Below are 22002 nucleotides of genomic sequence, written 5' to 3'. Positions count from 1 at the left end.
GAGCGAATTGCGATGGATGATTATGACGAAGGAAGCAACGAGAGCGAGAGAGAAAAATCGAGAAAATTTATTTATTTTTTTTTAAATGAACCATCACAACATTATTAAAGCACTCCTGTAGGGGCGCTTATTTAATTCTTCTCTTACCGAGAGAATCAGGTGGCCTCGAGCCATAAATTAATTAATCATTGGATGGGATAAGGTGTTTACTCCGGAGCTATCACTGTATCCGATTGCTTTGTGTGCAGTGGTGGATGCTGGGAGGTTACCGCCTCCGACCTAGCTCCAAATCCGCGACAGCGACGGCACACCCTCCCCTTTTTCCCACTCGAGAGCTCCAATTTTTATTTTTGCCCCATTTTGCTAACCCGGAACACTACCCTACTTGGAAGTTAAAGTCGAAGTCAACGAGCAAGCGAGGGCTTCGAAGGCGGATCCCACTGTCTCCACGTTGGCGGGGCAGGTAAGGGGCTAGGTGAGATCATGGAGTAGAAAAGGTTTGTTCTTTAAACTCATGGGCACTCTGCCCAACGTCGGCTTCCCCGATCGAAATCTGATTTCTGGCGTGAGTTTTGATGCTCATGCGAGCGATCGAGAGGGTGGGAGAAAACAACATTAAACGAATGGTTTCTCCAGCACTATGGTTTTCTTTTTCACTTTTGGTTTGAGGTTCTGGAACTTTTGAGGTTTGAGGTTCTGGAACTTCCTTATCTCGAATAACTGTAAAAGCTCGTTTTTTTTGTGGCAGTGACGACTGGAGAGGGTAATAATATGGTCAATTGCATCTGATTAAAGCCTCAATCTGATCTCTTTTTTTTGCTAATCGCCATCTTCCATAGGTAGGGATTCAAAACTCTGTTTGTGCTTGTCTGCCGGCTCGATTTTGCATGTGTTTTCCCTTTCCATTTGCTTTTTGTGCCTTGTAAACTATGAGATCGTTTTCGTATCATAACCTTACGCATTTAAGTTATCTATCCGATCAGTCACGTGCTTCCACCCTTCTGATTTTTAAGTAAAATGTTGTTGATTGGGATGCGCATTGATTTGAGAGATTGACAAAGTCTGTAGGTCATATGTTTTTGTCATCAGGTTTAGCTCTCCTTTGTCGGAATTCTTATTGCATGCTAATCAATAACGAGCCTACTTCTGAGATTTGAGAAGCTTATTTCGCACAAAAGCAATGAGCTATACTCAATTTTGGAATTATGTTGAAAATGTTTTATTATTTATCAACATCAATATTAGTAGGCAAAACCATAATTACTACAAGCTTGGACTACTTAATTTTTTTTTAAATTTGAGATGTTTAAAATTTCACGGTAGTCAGCTCTTCATGACATGTGCAGTAAGAATCAGTCATTACAAGATTTTAGTGTTCACTTGAAACTCAGAATATCTCTAGTCCTTTTCTGTTCTTGATTTTGTGAATTTCTTAGAAGCAGCAAGCATGGACATCCCATATTATTCAACATATCAAAATTATGAATTATCTATTATTGTGTGGCTCTTGGGTTGGGTTTCTAAATCAGACATGCCATTGTGCAGGCAAAAATTGTGAGGGATACACAATCAAACATTGGCATGATGGTTTGGTTAGACGAAATTGTTGAAGGATCAAAACTTATCATTTCAGCTGGTCAATCCCTTGGACGGCACTCAATTGAAAGCTTTTGGCATGGACCCTCAACTTCATTGGTACTCCCTTTTCCTTTGTACTTTTATCTTTTATCTTTTCTGAAATTTATGGTGTTATCTATACAGGAATACATATCTTGCTTGTTTTTGAAAATCAATTCCTGACTTGAAAATGCACACTATGACAGTCTTTTCATGATGCAATTAATAAGACAACGGCCTTTTTACAATGCAATAAATAAGTATCCTCTACAGAGGAAGTAGGGAGTGTTTGGTCAGTACTTGGAAATAATTGATTTGAACCATGATTTACAATGCTATGCACTTGATGCTATAATCATACATAGGATATAATGTCTGTCCAAATCTTGCTAATTCCATAGCCATGTCTCATGGACCTAGTTTTGCTACCAACTCAGCAGATTCAACAAGCAATCTAGTGGTCAGAATCAAACAAATGGAGAAATTGCATCTCTGTAACATTGAGTTGTCTCTTTGACAAGCTCCCAACACTTAAAGGTATCATAGGAAAGAAGCAAGGAAGGACTAACAAATGTTACAGGATCTCAATAGGAGATTCTACTAAGATATCATCTGAAAACTCCTCCCTTGCATAATATAAGTTGTGCACTTGATTGCTAGCTTATGAACTGACGGTTTGGTATGAGAGCTCTTGTGACAATTACTTGAAGCTTCTCATATACCATGCTAATACGGAGTCTGTGATATGTTGGAGCAAGAATTTTTGAGGGTGCTACAACAAAAACGTTCAATTTAAAATGTACCTCTGACCAAAGAAGTCTTGCAAGGAGTGCAGCAAGTAGAAAAAGGTAACCACTCTAAACGCAGTAGAGATTAGTCAAAGGACTGGTTTAGACTAGAAGCCACTGCAATAGGAGAAATTGTACCTCATTTCTCCATTTTGGATTTCCCTCTCTCAATCAAGGATCCCCTGGTTGGTTCAATTGCATCAATGTCTATGTTGTCTTCAGTTCATTCTTGATATCAAGCAGGTGGAACTAGCAATTTCAGCAGATGCTCAAATGAGATGATTGTCTCAACTATTTGGGACTATCTACATTAATCTTATGTCTATTTAGCTCTATGAAGGCTACATTACTGTGATTTGTCAAAGTTGAATTGAAATGAATTTAAAGATCACATCAAATTGGGTCCATTGGTGATTATTGCAATTTTGATATGCTTTTTTGGTTAAAAAAAACTTGCAACTGCATTGTCCCCAAACTAATATGTCTTAGCAGTCTTCCTACAGCATTATGATTGAGGTGGAAGCCCATTGATTGACATATCTGACTGAGGCCATGACACTAGCCCACTGAACAGGCTTTTACATCAACGCATGTGTATGGACTCTGGTGGATGTACTTTTTAATGGATTTGATGAAATTATTACATGCTGGATAAAAATACTGGATGTATATAAAAGATGCATTAGTTATGTTGGATGGAGTAGATTATGTAATAGATGCAGTGATTGCTCTGTAATTAGAGCAGATCATATAGAAAAGTAGTGAATCATGTTTTATCTCGTGAACACTGACTGTTTTAGACCAACGAATTCTCTCATTACAATCACCAGGCATAGCAAAGAAGAAGAACATAAGCATGATTAAAATCTCGTAGCTTCTGAGTCTTCATCTTGAGACTCTAGTTCCATCAGCAGCACTCTTGACCAGTTGACTTGATTACAATCTTGCAATGACAGTTCCATGTATCTGGATCATAGATTCCATGATTTTCAGTCAAATTTATTGTTAACTGAAATTTCTCAGTGACTAAGCTCTTCATTCTTTTACTTTTAGATACTGACAGTCAAAGCTGTTAAATCTACATCCTGAAAGCTTACAGTTACTGATTGATACTACAGCTGACATAAATCATCTACTATATAAGCACAGCTGCTCTAATACATTGATTATTTTACAGATATAAGATGTTTTTATTTTCACATTTGTATCAGCTATGTATTTTTTTTTTGTCAATATCCATACTTTATTGGTCATTGGACTGCTTTGCAAACTGACAAATTGCATGTTCTTGTTGCCTTGCTGGTTCATGACTTGATGATGCCAAATATTGCTAGGATTCCTAGAGTTAGGATCCTTGAATTTCTTTAAAATCCACAGCACCCTTTATCTAATATGTTAAATCTATGACTGTTGCATGCCTTCATCACTGCTTCATATATAAAAGGTCCAAGTATGAAAGTTTTCTAACAACCTTTCTTGCTGAACTCATTTAATGAAATTGTGGGTGCAAGGATGTTCACCATCGTGAAGATGAAGACATTGATCATGCCATTGCGCTTTCACTAGCGGAAGAAGAGCAGAACAAGGGCAAGGCTGTTGGTTAGTATTCTACTGATGCTATATCAACTATTCCTTTGTGGTCATCATAAAGAATCAACATTGTAGTAATGATGTGCATCTAAGAGGATCAACATTCTGCTGGACTATTTGTTTCTTCTAGAAGAATTATCAATTGTTTTTTCATTGACAATGATTTGACCTTACATCTGTGAACCTATAGCAGTAACATTGGTCTTGTTTCTTCATTATCATATCTGTGACTAGACTAGGCTGCGTATAATGGATCCTTCTCCGGTACCCCGCATGGCGAGAGTTTCGTACACCGGGCTATTTTTTTTTTAAAATAAAATCTGAAAGTTGGAGAGAGAAATACAATAAATATTTACAATTGTTTTTTTACATATTTGAATATATCACAGGTGAAAGATTGACATAAATATATATTTTTTTTCAATATTATCCTTATTTTATTTTTATAATTGCAAACTAAAAAAAATCCAGAACCAAACTAATAGGTTTGGCAATGTTATTCACTTGAGCAGAGAGTAATGTGTTGATTTACCCTATGAAGTTCATGAGTTTATGACTCAGAAAATGGCTGTGCAAGATCCAAGTCAATGATCTTTTTGACTTTGACTCACTTTCCATTAAGTTGAGTCATAAACTCACATGAGTCTACGAGTCAACTACCACATTTCCCAACCTTGCATGAGCACGGCTATTGAGTTTTGGGCGATTAGGAAACAACATATAAAAAATTAATTTAACAGAGATGTATCTAATATAGATGTTTATTCACTAGGATGGATATCTAAGACTATTAGAAATAGTAAAATAAGAATACTAATACATGGGAGAAACTTGGTGTAATTTCAATAATGATAAATGAAATCCCCACGTAGAGGGCTGCTCTGTTGGCCGAATGGCTCCCGTGATTTATCTCCCTTCCAATGCGTGTGGGGCAGTCTTGGAGGGGCCTCAGGGTGAGGGTTATCATCTTTTGCTGTGGAATAATGATAAATGGGAAAATATTTAAGATATAGACTTGTTGAAATGATGGATGGTTCTATAAACTAGTTTGAAATGATTAAAGTCGAAGATGTGAGGTAGAAATTTCTAATAAAATTCTGGTGGTATAGCCTTTAGATACGTTGACGGTGGATAAGATCTATGTGGCCACCTGCCCCAAATAGTTTGGATTTGCAACTTCTTGTTTGCTCTCCAAAAAGTGGTGTTTCTTGCCAAATTGCCTCTAAATTAAGTAGTAGGTCGGATGTATCAAAATCGGTGTCTATTTAACCATGGCCAACTACACAGTTAAGCTGGGCATACCCTCACCTCTAGAATACAAAATCTTCAGTTCCATATTTCCTTCATTCCTAAATTATGGACTACGAAGCAATTTCCTAACTTTATACCTGTAGGAGAAATAAGTTTACTTCTTTCTTAGTTATTTTAGTTGGACAATCAATTAGTCAGATTGTGTTTCATTTATCTTATGGAATGAGTTCATTATATGCTCTCTTGTCTTTCCTTTTTCAGACAATAAAGCTAACCTAGAGGATGATGAACAACTTGCCAGGGCTATGCAAGAAAGTTTGAATATCAAGTCTCCTCCCCGTCAAAATGGGCGAATTAATCAACCATTACCAAATTTCTTTCCTCCAGTTAGGTACTTGTCCTATGCTGTCTACTTGTGATATCACTTTGTTTAGTTAATACAACAAGAATTCTCCTAGCAGTTATAAAAATAAGTAACATAGAGCAAGTGATTATAAAAATGTCTGATACTAATTCTCTTATCACTTCAAGTTCATCTGGAAGTTTGATTTGCTTGTGGATAGTCCATATTATATATGTGATCACATTTCCTCAAAGCTTTAGCTTATTGATGTGAGTAGATTTTCGAAAAAAATGCATTAAATTCTCAAGCACTGCTTATTCATCTAAAAAATCTTAAGCTGCTAGGAAAAGACGCAAACCTATACATTGGGAATAATTGCCAAATTGATATCCTATGATGATTGAATGCATGGTTCTAGTTCAGGTGTTGTGATTTGGATCTTCTATGCACCTCACCTAAATGCAATTGACACAGTATTTAAGAGCAATTTTATGTTGCTCCAATTGTTCTTGTCAATGTTGGATCCCAGGGAAAGATCGAATCACATTGGGTCTATTGTACGTAACCTTATCTTGTATTGCAAGAGGTTATTTTAGTGACTCAAACCTGTCTACCAGATCACATGACAACAATTTTATTGTTGTGCCAAAGCTCCCCTTCTATATAGCTCCAATAGTATATAAGGAAAAATAAATTGAGACAATATGAACATTTTGAGAGATGACCATAAGATTCTATAGTTAGAGGAGTTTTAGGTTGAAGATATAAAGGGTAGAGAAGAGCAGTTCAGTGGACAAAACTCTCGCCAATACGGGGTCTCGGGGAAAGATCTATAGTCTGCATTGCAAAAGGTTATTTGTGTGACTTGAACCCATGATCTTCATGTCACACGGCAAAGGGTAGAGAGAATAAAGAAAGTATTAGTTAATGAAATAAAAAATAATTTTAATAATTTAAATATTACTAGTGATATACCTTGCATAGTGTCCAATAGAGGAATAGTGTTTAACCCTAAAGAGTTGGGACAACCATAACTTTGACATGATCATGATGGCGATGTTGCACAATTCAAAGATATATCTTATTATCCAGGGCTTGTTAGGCAAAGTGATAAGGATATGTGCCATGGATTGCCACACTATTTGTTTCTATGACATACCTGTATACACTCACATAAAAGGGTAGCCCGGTGCACGAAGCTCCCGCCATGCGGGGTCCCGGGGAAGGATCCATCGTACGCAACCTTACCCTGCTTTTTGCAAGAGGCTGTTTCTAGACTTGTATACACTCACATGCGGTTCACAATGTAATTGTCATGCCTCGGAGGTGTACTTGTTCGACGAAACGCACGGTACCCCTTTTGACAACGTTTGATACAACATGATATAAATTCACAAATCAAGAATAAATACATAGCGAAAGATATAAGACAACCAACTACACAATAGAGAGATTTGCTCAATTCACTCAAAATATGGAAAACATAAGATGATTGCGTGCCGACATGACTTAACACATAACAAATACCATAATCGAATAAAAGAGTATCACAAGTTAAAATCCATAATCAAGACAATTATTACACAACCAAGTCCAAAAACCAAAGTGTAAGTAAAGCAATAGGAAATAGCATGGAAACATGATCTCAAATGTGACGTGGGATTGACAGACAGGATTCTCCAAGCGACTCAATATATATATTATCTACCTGCTACCTGAAGAAAGTAAGTGCAATAGGATAGTGAGTCTAAATGACTCGTAATAGATAAGAGATAGTGCATGGTTAAATGTATAAGGAGATCAAAATATACAGTCTCATAGATAGAAAATATATACTTAACCATAAATGACATAATAAATGTGCATGCTAAAACGGGTCTAACAAATAAGGTATAATGATCAGTAATCGTTGGGGATGTGCAACAAATCTACTCGTACAACATGAGCAACATATGATGACATAAATATGTATGATAAATAAACATATATGAAAATGTCAGGCATATACAACATTCATATATTAAGCAAATACAACATATCACAGGCATATACAATAAGTATCTCCAAGATATGCAGCGTGCATCATCTACATATGTATATGTATGTGTCACTCCTACACATTACTCCAACTACCACGACATCTGTGTGGTTGAGTGGGTAGGATTGTGATAACTGCTCATGACTCTAACTATCACTATATCTGAGTGGCCAACAGGATGCAAGAGTAGCTATCTAGCTATATAACAAGGAGGTCATTATCTGCACGCAACTCTGCTACCACTACACCGAATGGCCGAGTGGGCACAACATGATAAACTGCATGCAATTTTAGCTACCACTACCCCTGGGTGCCCACTCTACCCCTGGGTGACCGAGTGGGCAGATAATATGGCTGACGACTCTTAACCACAAAGGGAGACTTAGTTGCCAACATGTATACAATACAATGATGTACAAGTTGCTAATATTCATGACTTAAACACGATCATCATCAATGTAACAGTATGCATCCAGAAGCATAATCTTTCTCTCTCTCTCTCTCTCTCTCTCTCTCTCTCTATGAAAGAGTCCAACAAGTGTCTATTAAACATTATCTATAGTTAAATAGAAACACGTATAGTACACGCCACACTTGTGCGTACACTACGCAGTCAAATATGATAACTCTTATAGTTCACATACACGTGTGCATGACTACTACATAAGAATAATCATAATGATAACTCCTATTATACACACCATATACGTGTGTACTCTATAGAGTAAGAATAGCCAAACATAAAACTATATATACAATAAATAGATCATCTCTAAGATCAAGCACGCCACGTGTGCATGACTACTGCATAAGAATAATCATAATGATAACTCCTATTATACACACCATATACGTGTGTACTCTATAGAGTAAGAATAGCCAAACATAAAACTATATATACAATAAATAGATCATCTCTAAGATCAAATATGCAAGTATCAAGCTCAACTAAATATGAGTAGAGTCAAAGTAAAATAAACTAATCCGTAAATTAAATCCATGCACTAAGGTCAATGGATTATAAAGGTCAAGGAAGAAATACCTGCCTCAAATGTAGATTGTTCTGAACTATCTCCGTGTTGGAACGTTTGTCTCATATCCTACAACATAGAATATAATCAAAACCTAGATCTACTGTAGATCAAGTACTGAAACCTAATACTAAACTGATTAGGAGCTTTGATTAATTTTAACTTAATGATCCAGTCATTCTTTCATTGTAGCATAGTGATGTCACAGCGATGCAATAGGAAGACTGGTTGCTCTCGCTCCGGCATAGTGGAGTCACTGCGGTGCCCGCGGAGGAAAAAAGGGCAACAGGTGGTTCATGCGGCGACGACCTCATTGTGGCAGCAATAGCAGTTGCTTGCGGATGCAGGCGTGAGGAAGAGCGGCATTGTGCCATTGCTTGGACCTGGCGACGGAGTTGGGGAAGGAGGTCGCGGCAAGGAGGTGGCGCCTAGGAGATGGGTGGCGATCCTAGGATCAGGAGGGAAGAAGAGAGGAAGGGCACGGGAGAGGGCTCGGTGGTAGAGTCGGGTTTGAGCCGGACTTGTGGTGGGGAGAAGGCCACACGACGTTGATAGTGGGGCTTGTGATAGTTGGCGCGGTGACCGTGGCAGCCGGCGACGACGACGGTAGCATTGGCAATGCCTGTGAAGGGGGAAAAAGCGACGATGAAGAGAGGAAGAGGAGCGATCAGGAGAAATAAGGAGAGAAAAACACAACTTAGGTTTTCTCTTTATATACTTAGGTTAACTAATTACAACCTTAGGTTGATTAAATCGATCAACTCCTAATTTAAATAATATTCTAAACGAGCTTCCTCTAAGCTTAATAGATTTACCCCCTTAAACATGTCATACAAACTCCGTTTAAATCCTTAAAAATTCCTAAAAATTTCTATAAGGTATTTCTTTAATTAACACTTATTATTTTGTATTATTATTATTTATTTGCCATGTCTTACATTCTCCCCACTAAGAAAAATTGTCTCCAAATTTCCTACTTAAGTGCAATAAATAAACAATATCATGTTTAATCAGTTCATGTACTGAATAAACTACATGCACCTTATGTAAACAGGTGTGGGTATTGAGCTTGGATCTTTTCTTCAAGCTCTTAGGTTGCTTCCTCATTAGTATGATGTTGTTATCCGACCTTAACGAGTCGGATTGTTTTGTTTCTGAACTAGCACTCCTTGTAGCCTAAATTTCACTCCGAAACTTCTTTATAGGTTGCATCAGATCAACATATCCTTCTGAATGTGAGTAGGATGCGACACATACTTTTTCAGCATGAATACATGGAACATATTATGTATATCGGCAAATGTTAGTGGTAGCGCCAAACGATAGGTTACCTCACCTATCCTCTCCAATATCTGAATGGGCCCAATGTAGCGAGGGGATAACTTACCTTTTAGTTCAAACCTCTTGACCCCTTTAGCGGGAGAAATACGCAAAAATAGTCATCCATCGAAAACTCCAAAGGTCTCTATCTCCTATCTGCATAACTCTGTGTCATGCTGAGTGCTCGGTGGTCCCAAAATTTATTGTTCTCCAACTTCTTCCCATAAGATAGGGGATCGACATGCCCGCTATATAAAGTCTCAAAAGGTGTCATCTAAATAGCAAAATACTAGCTGTTGTTGTAGGCAAATTCCACTAAATGTAAATGATCTTCCCAATTGCCTCTGAAATCCATTACACATGCTCTCAACTAATCCTCCAATGTCTGTATAGTGCGCTCTGACTGCCCATCTATCTATGGATGAAAAATTGTACTGGAATGGAGCTCTGTACCCATGGCTTGTTGGAGACTGCCAGAATTATGAGGTGAATCACGGATCTCTATCCGATATGATACCTGGAGGTATACCATGAAGTCTGGTAATCTGCAGTATAACTCTGCTAAGCTATCCAATGGTTCTGTTCTACAGATCGGTAAAAAGTGAGTAGATTTGATTAACCGGTCAATGATTACCCAAATTGCATCATGCCCTTTCTATGTTATGGGTAACCCCACAATAAAATCCATCGTGATATGCTCTCATTTTCATTCTGGTATCTGAATCTTCTGAAGTAATGTTGCGGGTCTGATGTGCAACCTTCACTTGCTGATATATTAGACATTAAGCCACAAAATCCGCAATGTCTTTTTTCATGTCATTCCATCATTAGAAACATTTCACGTCTCTATACATTTGGGTACCACCCAGGTGTATCACAAATCTAGATTGATATGCTTCGATAGTAAGTCTTCTTTGATAGGGTATGTCTCAGAAATACACAATCTTCCCCAAAATATAGGATTATGTTCTCATCGCATGAGAATTCTTTCTGCTGTCTTGAACCCCTTGGAATGATGCATTTGTGTAGAGAACGAATTCGTCTTCACTAGAGGGAAGCACTAAGATAAGTGCAGTTATCAGTCTTTGTTTGAGCTCTTGAAAATTCGCCTCGCAATCTTTGTCCAAGTAAATTTCATTCCCTTCTTGTTAGTCAAGTCAACGATGTAGCAATGTTAGAAAAAACCCTCTATAAATTTTCCGGTAATATCCAACCAAACCCAAGAAACTATGAACTTCCTGTACTGATAACATCCTTTATTTTTTGATATACTTTTATCGGAGATAATGCCTGAGGAACCCACAGAAGTTGACTAAAATTCGCATTTACTGAACTTTGCATAGAGATGCATCTCCAGAACTATGCGAAGATGTTATTTGTGTTCCTCCTCAGATATATCAGAATATCATCAATGACGATAATGATAAACTGATCAAAATACTCTAGGAATACCGGTTCACCAAGTCTATGCAAGCAGCTGGAGCATTGGTAAATAATATCTATATTGAGTTCGAAACGCTATTTTATGTATATCAACATCCTTTACTCTTAGCTGATGATAGCTTGAGCGCAAATCAATCTTAAGAGTATATACAGATATTCTTGAGTTGATCAAATAAATCTTTTATTCATGATAGAGAGTATTTGTTCTTAATGGTCACTGGCAGAGAGAGTTTGTTCGTAATGGTCATTGACACCAAGATTAAAATCTGATTACTAACTGAAATCATCAAATCTATAAACATCACCCATATGCAACTCCTCATGTTGCTATTAACAACTTTTTAATAACAAAACCATAAAATCATATATCTACTAATAGACCATCAGAAAGTAACATATAACAAAAATCCATTTTCACAATATCCACTAATTTATATCATCCTTACCATAAATCAAACTTGATAGCTTTAAAGGAAGTCATCCACCCTTTAATACCCACTGTCAACAAATTTAAAGATATCCACCATAGATCAACATTGTACCAACTAAAGGGAAGGGATTATACCTTATGGGGAAGTTTGTTAATGTGCTCACAAATCTAACTTCCTAGTGACCAACTCCCATTATTGGGTACTGTTATCAAAATGTAGAACTATACACACGATGATAGAGAAACTCTATCACTAAACATCTTATTGAAATAACTATCAATCGACACTCTGTCATTCGAAAATCATCTTCTGTAATTTCCACTCAGTTACGGTTGGATCTCATAGGTGTTAAGCAACTAACACCACATTCTACGCATCCTTGTGGATCATATATCTCACATATACCACCGAGGTTATCTAACTATGACGACATGTCTATGAGTCAGAATCTCCCATAGAATAACATTAGGCGAGCTGACTAATTATCACTCTGTAAACCATTATGCTATGGTTACCCTACTTAAGGTTTAGAAATTCCTAACGACGAGCTATACAACATGTGGTAGAGAAGTACTATTTCTCAAAACATCTCAAAATAATCACCAAGTGATTCTTGGTTTCCCAAATATCGTCTTCCACCAAATAACGGCCTGATCTCGTAGATGGTATGCAACTAATTCATCCTTTTTTATGTCAGTGCAAGTTATGTACTCAAATGTGCCTTCCATGTTATCTAACTAAGTACAAGCAACCCAAGGGTCGGAATCTCAACGAAACTGAGTAAATCGATCTTTTACTGACCGGGCCAATAATGATATACGGGCTCTGTCCATTACCCTGTTAGTAGTAGTAAGGGTTGGTACGGTTGATGTTATTCCTTGAGACTGTAACTCATGATTTTCGATAGGGGCTTAATGGGCCAGACCTCTGCTATCTGACTTGGTATCAATCATATTTCTAGACCAACAGGTTTGGGTCCTATCAACACAACAAGTAGTTTATGTGGTTGATTTGGACCACGACCGTGAATAGCGGCTAATTCACTACATGTTATTTCTGTTACATACAACTAGATAAGTACCGACAAAAGTATATAATAACAATTATACAACCTTACTTCCTATAACATGAAGATGTCCTGCCGTTGTCTAGTTCCAAAACTCAAAAAATTACATCGTGAAGGCAAACCGCAAAATCCGAAACACGAAAATAGGCTCCTTAACCTGTGGCTTTGATACCAATAAATTATCACGTCTCAGAGGTGTACTTGTCCGATGAAATGGGCAGTACCGCCTCGTGATAATGTTTAATACAACATGATATAAGTCCACGAATTAGGAATAAATATACAACAGAAGATACAAGACAACCAACTACACAATAGAGGGGTTCACTCAATCCGCTCAAAAACATGGAAAACATAAGATGATTGCGTGCTAGCACGACTTAACACATAACAAAAACCATAACCGAATAAAAGAGTACCACAAGGTTAAAATCCATAACGAAGGCAATTATTACACAACCAAGTTCGAATACCAAAGTGCAAGTAAAGCAATGAGAAATAGCCTGGAAACACGATTTCAAATGTGATATAGGATTGACAAATAGGATCCTCCAAGTGACTCTATATATAATCTGCTTGTCACTTGAAGAAAGTAATTACAATAGGGTTGTGAGTTCAAATAACTCCACAGGTAATATATAAGAGATAGTGCATGGTTAAATGTGTAAGGAGATCAAAGTATATCTCACAGGTAGGAAATATGTACTCAACCATAAATGACATAATAAATGTATATAGAACTGGTCTAACAAGTAAGGTATAATGATCAGTAATCACTGAGGATCTATAACAGATCTGTTCGTACAATATGAGTAATATATGATGACATAAACATGCATGATAAATAAACATGTATGATAATGTCAGAAATATACAACATCCATATCTCAAGCAAATGTAACATATCACAGGCATATGCAATAAGTATCTCCAAGATATGCAACACGCATCATCTACATATGTATATGTATGTGTCACTTTTACATATCACTCCAACTACCATGATATCTGTGTGATCGAGTGGGCAGGATTGTGACAACTGCTCATGACTCTGGCTACCACTACATTTGAGTGGCCGGTCGAACAAGATGCAAGAGTAGTTATCTAACTATATAATAAGGTCATTGCTTGCACATAACTCCTCTACCACTGCCCCGAATGACTGAGTGGGCACGACATGACAAGTTGCACGTAACTCTGGTTACCATTATCCCAGAGTGGTCGAGTGGACAGATAATATGACTGATGACTCTCTCAACCACATAGGAAGGCTTAGCTATCAACATGCATACAATGTAATGATGTTCAAGATGCTAATACTGTAGGACCGTTGGCATGTCAGAGAGGGGTGAATCACGTGTGTTTAAAAACTTTGTTATTTTTCACTTTTAAAACTAATCACGAGTGCAAAGTACGCAGCGGAAAGAAAGAAAATGAAAGAACAAACACACAAAGACAAGGTCGGTTACTTGGTTCTGTAAGGGATTTTATGCATAAAACAACACATAACATAGCGGAAAAAGGATCCCTCTAGAGATCCTTGCGAATACTGGATACTATGTTTTCCTATTCTATCAGATAGAATTGCTACCTTTGTTGCATGAACTAGTACTCCCGACAACAACTTTGATTCGAATGCAGATCTCAGCGCGATTAGCACATTCGCGACTCTACGGTATCCACACGAATATGTTCTCCATCCATCTCACGAACTCAACTTGGAGAAGAAACAACCTTTGTCGTGCTAACGACTATCCAAGGTTGTTTCTTTGGCCAAGAGAAGAAGAGGAAGAAGAAGCAAAAAAACCAAATGGATGACCATCGCCCAAAAGGTGACTTCACCTCTATAATGTACTTCACAAAAAGATTATTTTACCAAAAAGATTACTTCACTAAAAGGTTACTTTACCAAAAAGGTTACCTCACCTAAAAGTTATTTTTACAAATGACTTTTGTACTTATCCAATAAATACAAAAGGTTTATACCTTTTGGTTTCCATTTTCATGAATACTCCATTAATCTCTATTAATGGACATTAATCTTCATTAATGGGTTGGATGTTAATTTATTGGATTAACCATTAACCCTATAAGTCATTAACCCAATTAGCCAATGAGTCTAGTCCAAATTCATTTGAGTCTAACTCAATAAGTCAAATTCGGATTAATCTTAAGATGAACTCTTGGACTCATTTGATTTTGAATTATATGAGACATGCGAATCTTGTTTTCAAGGTAAGATGACTAAGATTCCTTTTAATAGACATAGCGAAAGAGCTAATAATTTGTTAGGACTCATACATAGTGATGTTTGTGATCCTTTAATATAGCAGCTAGAGGAGGCTATCAATATTTCATTACGTTTACTGATTATTTCAGTAGATATGACTATGTGTATCTCATAAAACACAAGTCTGAATTCTTTGAAAAGTTCAAAGAATTCAAGAATGATGTACAAAACCAACTTGATAAACGTATTAAGATGCTTCGATTAGATCGAAGTGGGGAATACCTTAGCTAAGAGTTTCATGACCATCTTGTTGAGTTTGGGATCATATTCAAATCACTCCACCTGGAACACCACGAATGGTATATTCGAAAGGAGAAATTGTACTTTATTAGATATGGTACGATCAATGATGAGTTATACAGATCTTCCTACTTCCTTCTAGGGATATGTTCTAGTGACAGCTACTTTCACACTTAACCGTGTTCCGTCTAAGGCAGTCATAAAGATACTATATACAATATAGACCGGGAAGAGCCCTAAGATGTCTTTTATGAAGATTTGGGATTGTGAGACTTACGGTTGACATCAAGTTTTAGATAAACTAGGACTCAAATATGATAAGTTCTATTTTGTAGGATATCCCAAGGAAACAAAGGGATATTACTTTTATTATTCCACACAAGGCAAAGTGTTTGTTGTCAGAAACGATATTTTTCTAGAAAGATTTTATTTCTAGAAGAGCTAGTGGAAGTAAAGTCGATCTTAAAGAACTTCAAGATACACAAATTATCATTAAGGCCTTGATGGAAATTGAACAAACACTACAAAGTGTTGTGGGTCATGAATCTGTTATATCGCAAGAAGTTGTGGAGCAACAATCTGTTTGAGTAGACTAAGCTCTATGCAGATCTGATACAATACGTCATCCTGAGAGATATTCTTTTCTTTTGTTGGACAATGATAATGTAATGCTTGTTGATCTCAACGAGCTTACATTCTATCAATAAACTGTAATGAGTCCAGATTCTGAGAAATGACTAGAGGCCATGAGATCCGAAATGGAATCCATATACATTAACCAAGTTTAGACTTTGGTTGATCCACTGAAAGGATCAAACCCTTTGGGTGTAAGTGAGTCTTTAAGAGGAAGACTGACATAGATAGTCATATGCATACCTATAAGGGGTGATTGGTAGCTAAAAGATTCAAGTTGATTCGTAGTATAGATTATGATGAAATATTTTCACTAGTTGAAATGATTAAGTCTATTCAGCTCATGCTTGGTATTGTAATTTACCATAATTATGAGATTTGGCAAATAGATGTCAAAACTGTATTTTTGAATGGAAATTTACTCAAGGATGTGTACATGACGCAACCTGAAGGTTTTATAAATCCAAAGGATGTTGGAAAGGCATGTAAGCTACAAAAGTTCATTTATTGTTTAAAGCAAGTTCTAGAAGTTGGAATCTTCGATTCGATGATGCGATCAAATTGTTTGATTTCATTAAGAATAAAGATGAACCTTGTGTCTACAAAAGGATTAGTGGGAGCACAATCATCTTTCTCATCTTATATGTAGATGACATACTTCTCATTGAAAATGATATCCCTACACTATAGTTTGTGAAGACTTGACTAGGGAATTGTTTCTCAATGAAGGACTTAGGTGAAGCAACTTACATTTTAAGTATCAAGATCTATAGAGATAAATCTAAGAGATTGCTTGGTTTAAGTACATATATTGACAAAGTGCTTAATCGTTTTGCCATGTAAAATTCCAAGAAGGGATTCATGTTAATGCCACATGGTGTGAGTCTTTCGAAGACTCAATGCCCCTCTTATAAGGAAGAAAGAGACCGTATGGATCAAATTCCTTATGCTTATGCTATAGGGTCTATTATATATGTCATGCTATATACTTACCTTGATGTGTCGTATGCATTAAGCATGATGAGTAGATACCAGTCAGATTCAGGTGAAGATCACTAGATAGTAGTCAAGAATATTCTTAAGTACTTGAGAAGAACAAAACATAGTTCTTGATATTTGGAGGTGATGAGGAGCTCGTTGTAAAGGGTTATAGCGATGCAAGCTTCCAAACTGACAAGGATGGTTCCAGATCATAGTCAGGGTATATATTTTGCTTAAATGATTGTGCTATGAGCTGGAAAAGTTCGAAACAAGATACAATAATTGATTCTACTACGAAGGTCGAGTATATTGCTGCTTTAGATGCAGCAAAAGAGGCTGTTTGGATCCGAAAATTTATTTCAGAGCTTGGTGTCGTTTCTAGTATAGCGGATCCAATAGACCTTTATTGTGATAATAATAGAGCTATTACACAGACTAAGGAACCTCACTCTCATCAGCAATCCAAACACATTCTACGTCAGTTTCATCTCATTCGAAAGATCATCGATAGAGGAGGTGTGAGAATATGCAAAGTACTGATTGATGCTAATATTACGGATCCTTTGACCAAGACTTTGGCATAGAGGAAGCATGATGGCCACACTTAGGTCTATGGTTATTAGATATCTCAGTGAGTGACTCTAGTGCTAGTGGGAGATTGTTAGTGTAAGCCCTAAGAGCCAATCAAAAGTTGATTGACTTAGGATATATTTTATCATATTTCATTAATAAAAGACAATGATTATTATATTTATTTTAGATCCGTGTTAGATAAATAAGTATAATAATGTCCTATGGTAGCAAGTTATAGTCTACAACATATCAATTGGTTAAATTGATAATGGGAGCTTGTTGATATATATAGACATTACTCTTAACTATTCCTAGTCAACCATTAATATATAAGGATAATATTAATGCGTTGAGACTAGCATGCAGGCCAATTGATGACTTAATCTCAAAAGTCATGGATATGAGATATCAAATTGACACATGAATATATATTAGAGAATATGTATTGAATTGACTCGCCATGAGATGATTCATGGATTGTTATATGTGTCATAAACATTCTCATAGTGACTATTAGTATGAATAGTCCTTAAATATGAAATCACTACGTTTTCCTACATAAGGAGTTGTGTACTTTGGTATTCCCAAACGTCACATGTAAAAAGGTGGACTATAAAGTCGATATGCAATAAGTTATGCAGAGGGATGTGAGTGATATAGATGAGATCTATTATTTCCATATGACGGAACTGCTATCTTTGGACCCCTTGATTAAGTAGGACATAAGAATCATGACCATGCTCAAATTAGTCAATATGAGATATTAAGCTTATTTGATTGAGTGTGTCTACTTATGAATCAAGAATATGCGACTCTCATTTATGTTACCCAAGCGACAATGCTAGAGATATGTTTGGTTCAAATCATTAGACTTGAACCGTTTGGTGTTTATGTTATAAATTGAATTTTCAAAGTATAAAACATAGAGTCCATTCATAAGAGGTGCATTGCAATAAAACATATCACTTAAATAAATTGAACAATATTTGTCCTTTATTATAACTGAAAAGTCTTTATTGTCTAAACAAGAAATAGAGATATTGTTCTTAGTTAAAATATGCACATAGAAGCACTCTTCAAGTTATAAAATAAGCCCTGGGTAAAGATAAGGAATATGTTCCTACAGCGATAGCAGCAACCCTTGTGTCATTGCCTACTCGTAGGTCCACTTCGCCTTTCGTTAATGAGTAGGTCCACTTCGCCTTTCGTCATCTACTATTTCGCAGCCCCTGCACATTCGTACAAATATGAGATGCACAGTTGGTATCTAATACCCACGAAGAAGAAATAGACAGATTGACTTCTATAACATATATACTTGTGGCAGAAGTCTCACTTCTCTTCCCTTTTACTTCCTCGAGGTATAGCTTGCAGTTCCTCTTCCATGTCCGGTCTCACCACAGTGGAAGTAGGTTTCTTCCTTAGCCACCTCACCTTTCGGTTTCAATGCATAAGACTTGCCCTTGCCTTTGGTTCGAGTCCTACTCTTAACTTTGGGCTTCCATTTGTCTTTTCTCTTTTGCACCATTAAAATGTTACTAGGCTTCGCCTTCTTAAGGTTGAGTTTAGCTGTTCTCAACATACTTAATATCTCAGGTAATGGTTTGTTAATTTCATTCATGTTTTAGTTCATAACAAATTGATTGTAGCCTTCTGGCAACGATTGCAGAACAAGGTCAGCCAATTCTTAGCCTAATGGAAATCCTAGTCTTTCAAAAGTTCTCAACATATCCAATCATTTTGAGTACATGAGTTCATATGAGATTTCCTTCTTGCATCTTGCATTGAAACAAGGCTTTGGATACCTCAAACCTCTCGTGCTTTGCTTGTCTCTGTTACAGTTGTTTAAGATGTGCAACTATATCATAAGTATCCATGTTCTCATGTTGCTTCTGAAGCTCAGAGTTCATGGTAGCAAACATAAGGCATGACACATCTAATGTATCATCTTGATGCTTCTTATAAGCATCCTTATCAGCTCGAGTGGCAGTGGTATGAGTGGTTCAGGAATAGCTTGCTCTAGGACGTTCAATTTTCTTTCTTGCTTGAGGATAATTCTCAAGTTTCTATACCAGTCTAAGAAATTAACTCTATTGAACTTGTCCTTATCAAGGACAAATCGCAGAGATAGTATTCGACATACTAGACGACATGGTTATCTATAACTAGAAATGCAGAAATAAGTATCATATTTCAATCATTTAATTAGACCTTTAATTAAATGATTCTCCCACTGAATTGTAAAGCTTGGTAGGATCAAGTCATGAATGTGTTTTACCCACACTATTAGTTCCAAATCCAAAAGCAATGAGATTTAAGTGGGACAAGATGCATATTATACCTCATCTTGAGTTAGTTTTGGCTAATTGCCTAAGACTTGTATAAATTAGGTATGCAACGTTTACCAATTACATCATATGTAACTTTTGTTTAGTGAGGTAAACAAGACTATCTGTTCGTGTGCCCATCGTATGAAATCCATATTATAACTCATCTTAAGTTAACTTTGGCTAATCGCTCAGACTAGTATAATTTGAATGACATCATATGAGATATGCTATAAGTTCTTAATCCAATTGAGGTGACTTAGTTAAGTCGCACCCAAAGTTTAATAGTCTGACATCATAATTGTCCTATTGTACTTTATCAAGATAAATTGAGTCACTTTTCTTTAGCAAAATCGGACTACAATTGATCGATGTAGTAGTGAGTACCGAACTTTGGTAGGGAGGCATATTAAAAGGACTAAACTATGATTAAAATACACATGCATTGCATACAATCATGGAATATCATAGCATACATCAACATATATGCTAAATAGAATATGACATGATTATGACTCCATTTACTACGATCTCTTCAGGCTAATGAGAAGATCGAAAGGTCAACTTAGGTAAAAATATCTTCTCTAAGTGCTTCCTTTGGTTGTCTTGTGTTATTATCCTCCTCCCTTTTCACCATCGTCTAGTAGACTAGCTCTTTTAAAATTTGTATATTACAAAATCTAAAGAAATCTCGAGTTACATTCGAGGATAGTCTAATTTTACAACTAGAAGGATAAAGGTGAAAGACACGACTCGCAAATTGTATTATGAATTACAACATGCACACACACATAATCATCTAATCATATTAGGTAAGGGGCCATAACTATGCACCATGGCATATTAAACACATGTTTTTTTATCTATATCACATATAAAACAGAACTAAAACTATGTATATGCATTCACAAGTGGCTTTGACACCACTGTAGGGATCTTATGCATAAAACAACACATAACGTAGCTGAAAAAGGATCCCTTCAGAGATCTTTACGAATACTGTATACTGCGTTTTCATATTCTATCAGATAAAATAGTTACCTTTGTTATGTGAACTGGTACTTCCAACAACAACTTTGATTCGGATGTGGATCTCAGTGCGATCAACACGTTCGCATCTCAACGGTATCCACATGAACACGTTCTTCGCTCGTCTCACAAACTCACAACTTGGAGAAGAAACAACCTTTATTGTGCTAGCGACTACCCAAGGTTGTTTCTTTGGCCAAGAGAAGACGAGGAAGAAGAAGAAAAAAATCCAAATGGATAACCATCACCCAAAAGGTTACTTCACCTATATAAGGATACTTTATAAAAAGATTACTTCAACAAAAAATTATTTTATCAAAAAGGTTACTTGTACTTTTACAAATGACTTTTGTACTCATCCAATGAATACAAAAGGTTTATAACCTTTTGGTCTCCCATTTTATGAATACTCCATTAATCTCTATTAATGGACATTAATCTTCTTTAGTGGGTTGGATGTTAATATATTGGATTAACCATTAACCTAATAAGCCAACGAGTCTAGTCCACATTCATTTGAGTCTAACTCAATGAATCAAATTTGGATTAAACTTAACCCTATAATCCATTTCCAAATCAACATATTCTTTGTGTGTAACCTAATAGGCTCTCATAATGTTGGCAATATATCTAAAACCATTTTAGATACATAAGTAATGTGTGATATCTAGCAATGCATAATTATTACCAAAGTGACGAGAATGTCGCGATCCGACCTAACCTTTCTATTATTATTATTTTGTATGACTTAGTCTTTCTATCCTTGATTTTTAGATTGATCTATGAGGCATAAACCGTGTCATCCTCTTATCAATTTTTGTATTTCTTGATGCCTAAGTAGACACGTTTAATCAAATAAGTTTAATATTTCATATTGACTAATTTGAGCATGACCATGTATTCTTGTGTCCTACTCCAAAGATATCACTTCCGTCATATGGAAGGAATAAATTCTATTTACATCACTCACATCTCTGAGCATAACTTATTACATACTCAGTGATCGACTTT

At 36.4% G+C, this 22002-nt stretch overlaps 1 protein-coding gene across 5 annotated transcripts in view; it reads left to right on the top strand.

The window, feature by feature from the left end:
• The first annotated feature begins 339 nt into the window (after positions 1 to 339).
• Positions 340 to 22002, top strand: part of LOC122019746 (protein DA1-related 1-like) — a 37961-nt gene continuing 16298 nt past the window's right edge. Inside the window, exons 1-5 of one of the 5 annotated variants that reach the window (XM_042577248.1) lie at positions 340 to 463; positions 749 to 839; positions 1546 to 1695; positions 3917 to 4004; positions 5508 to 5637. In XM_042577248.1, coding sequence (XP_042433182.1) covers positions 1582 to 1695; positions 3917 to 4004; positions 5508 to 5637 — 332 coding nt within the window. In that variant the 5' untranslated portion in view covers positions 340 to 463; positions 749 to 839; positions 1546 to 1581. Of the gene's footprint in view, positions 464 to 491; positions 670 to 748; positions 840 to 1545; positions 1696 to 3916; positions 4005 to 5507; positions 5638 to 22002 lie in introns of those variants that run through there. The other 4 variants (XM_042577245.1, XM_042577246.1, XM_042577247.1 and 1 more) reach the window with 4 other exon arrangements.

This window comes from Zingiber officinale, chromosome 9A, assembly GCF_018446385.1.
Source record: "Zingiber officinale cultivar Zhangliang chromosome 9A, Zo_v1.1, whole genome shotgun sequence".
Classification (NCBI taxonomy): domain Eukaryota; kingdom Viridiplantae; phylum Streptophyta; class Magnoliopsida; order Zingiberales; family Zingiberaceae; genus Zingiber; species Zingiber officinale.
This window is presented reverse-complemented; position numbering and strand designations above follow the sequence as displayed.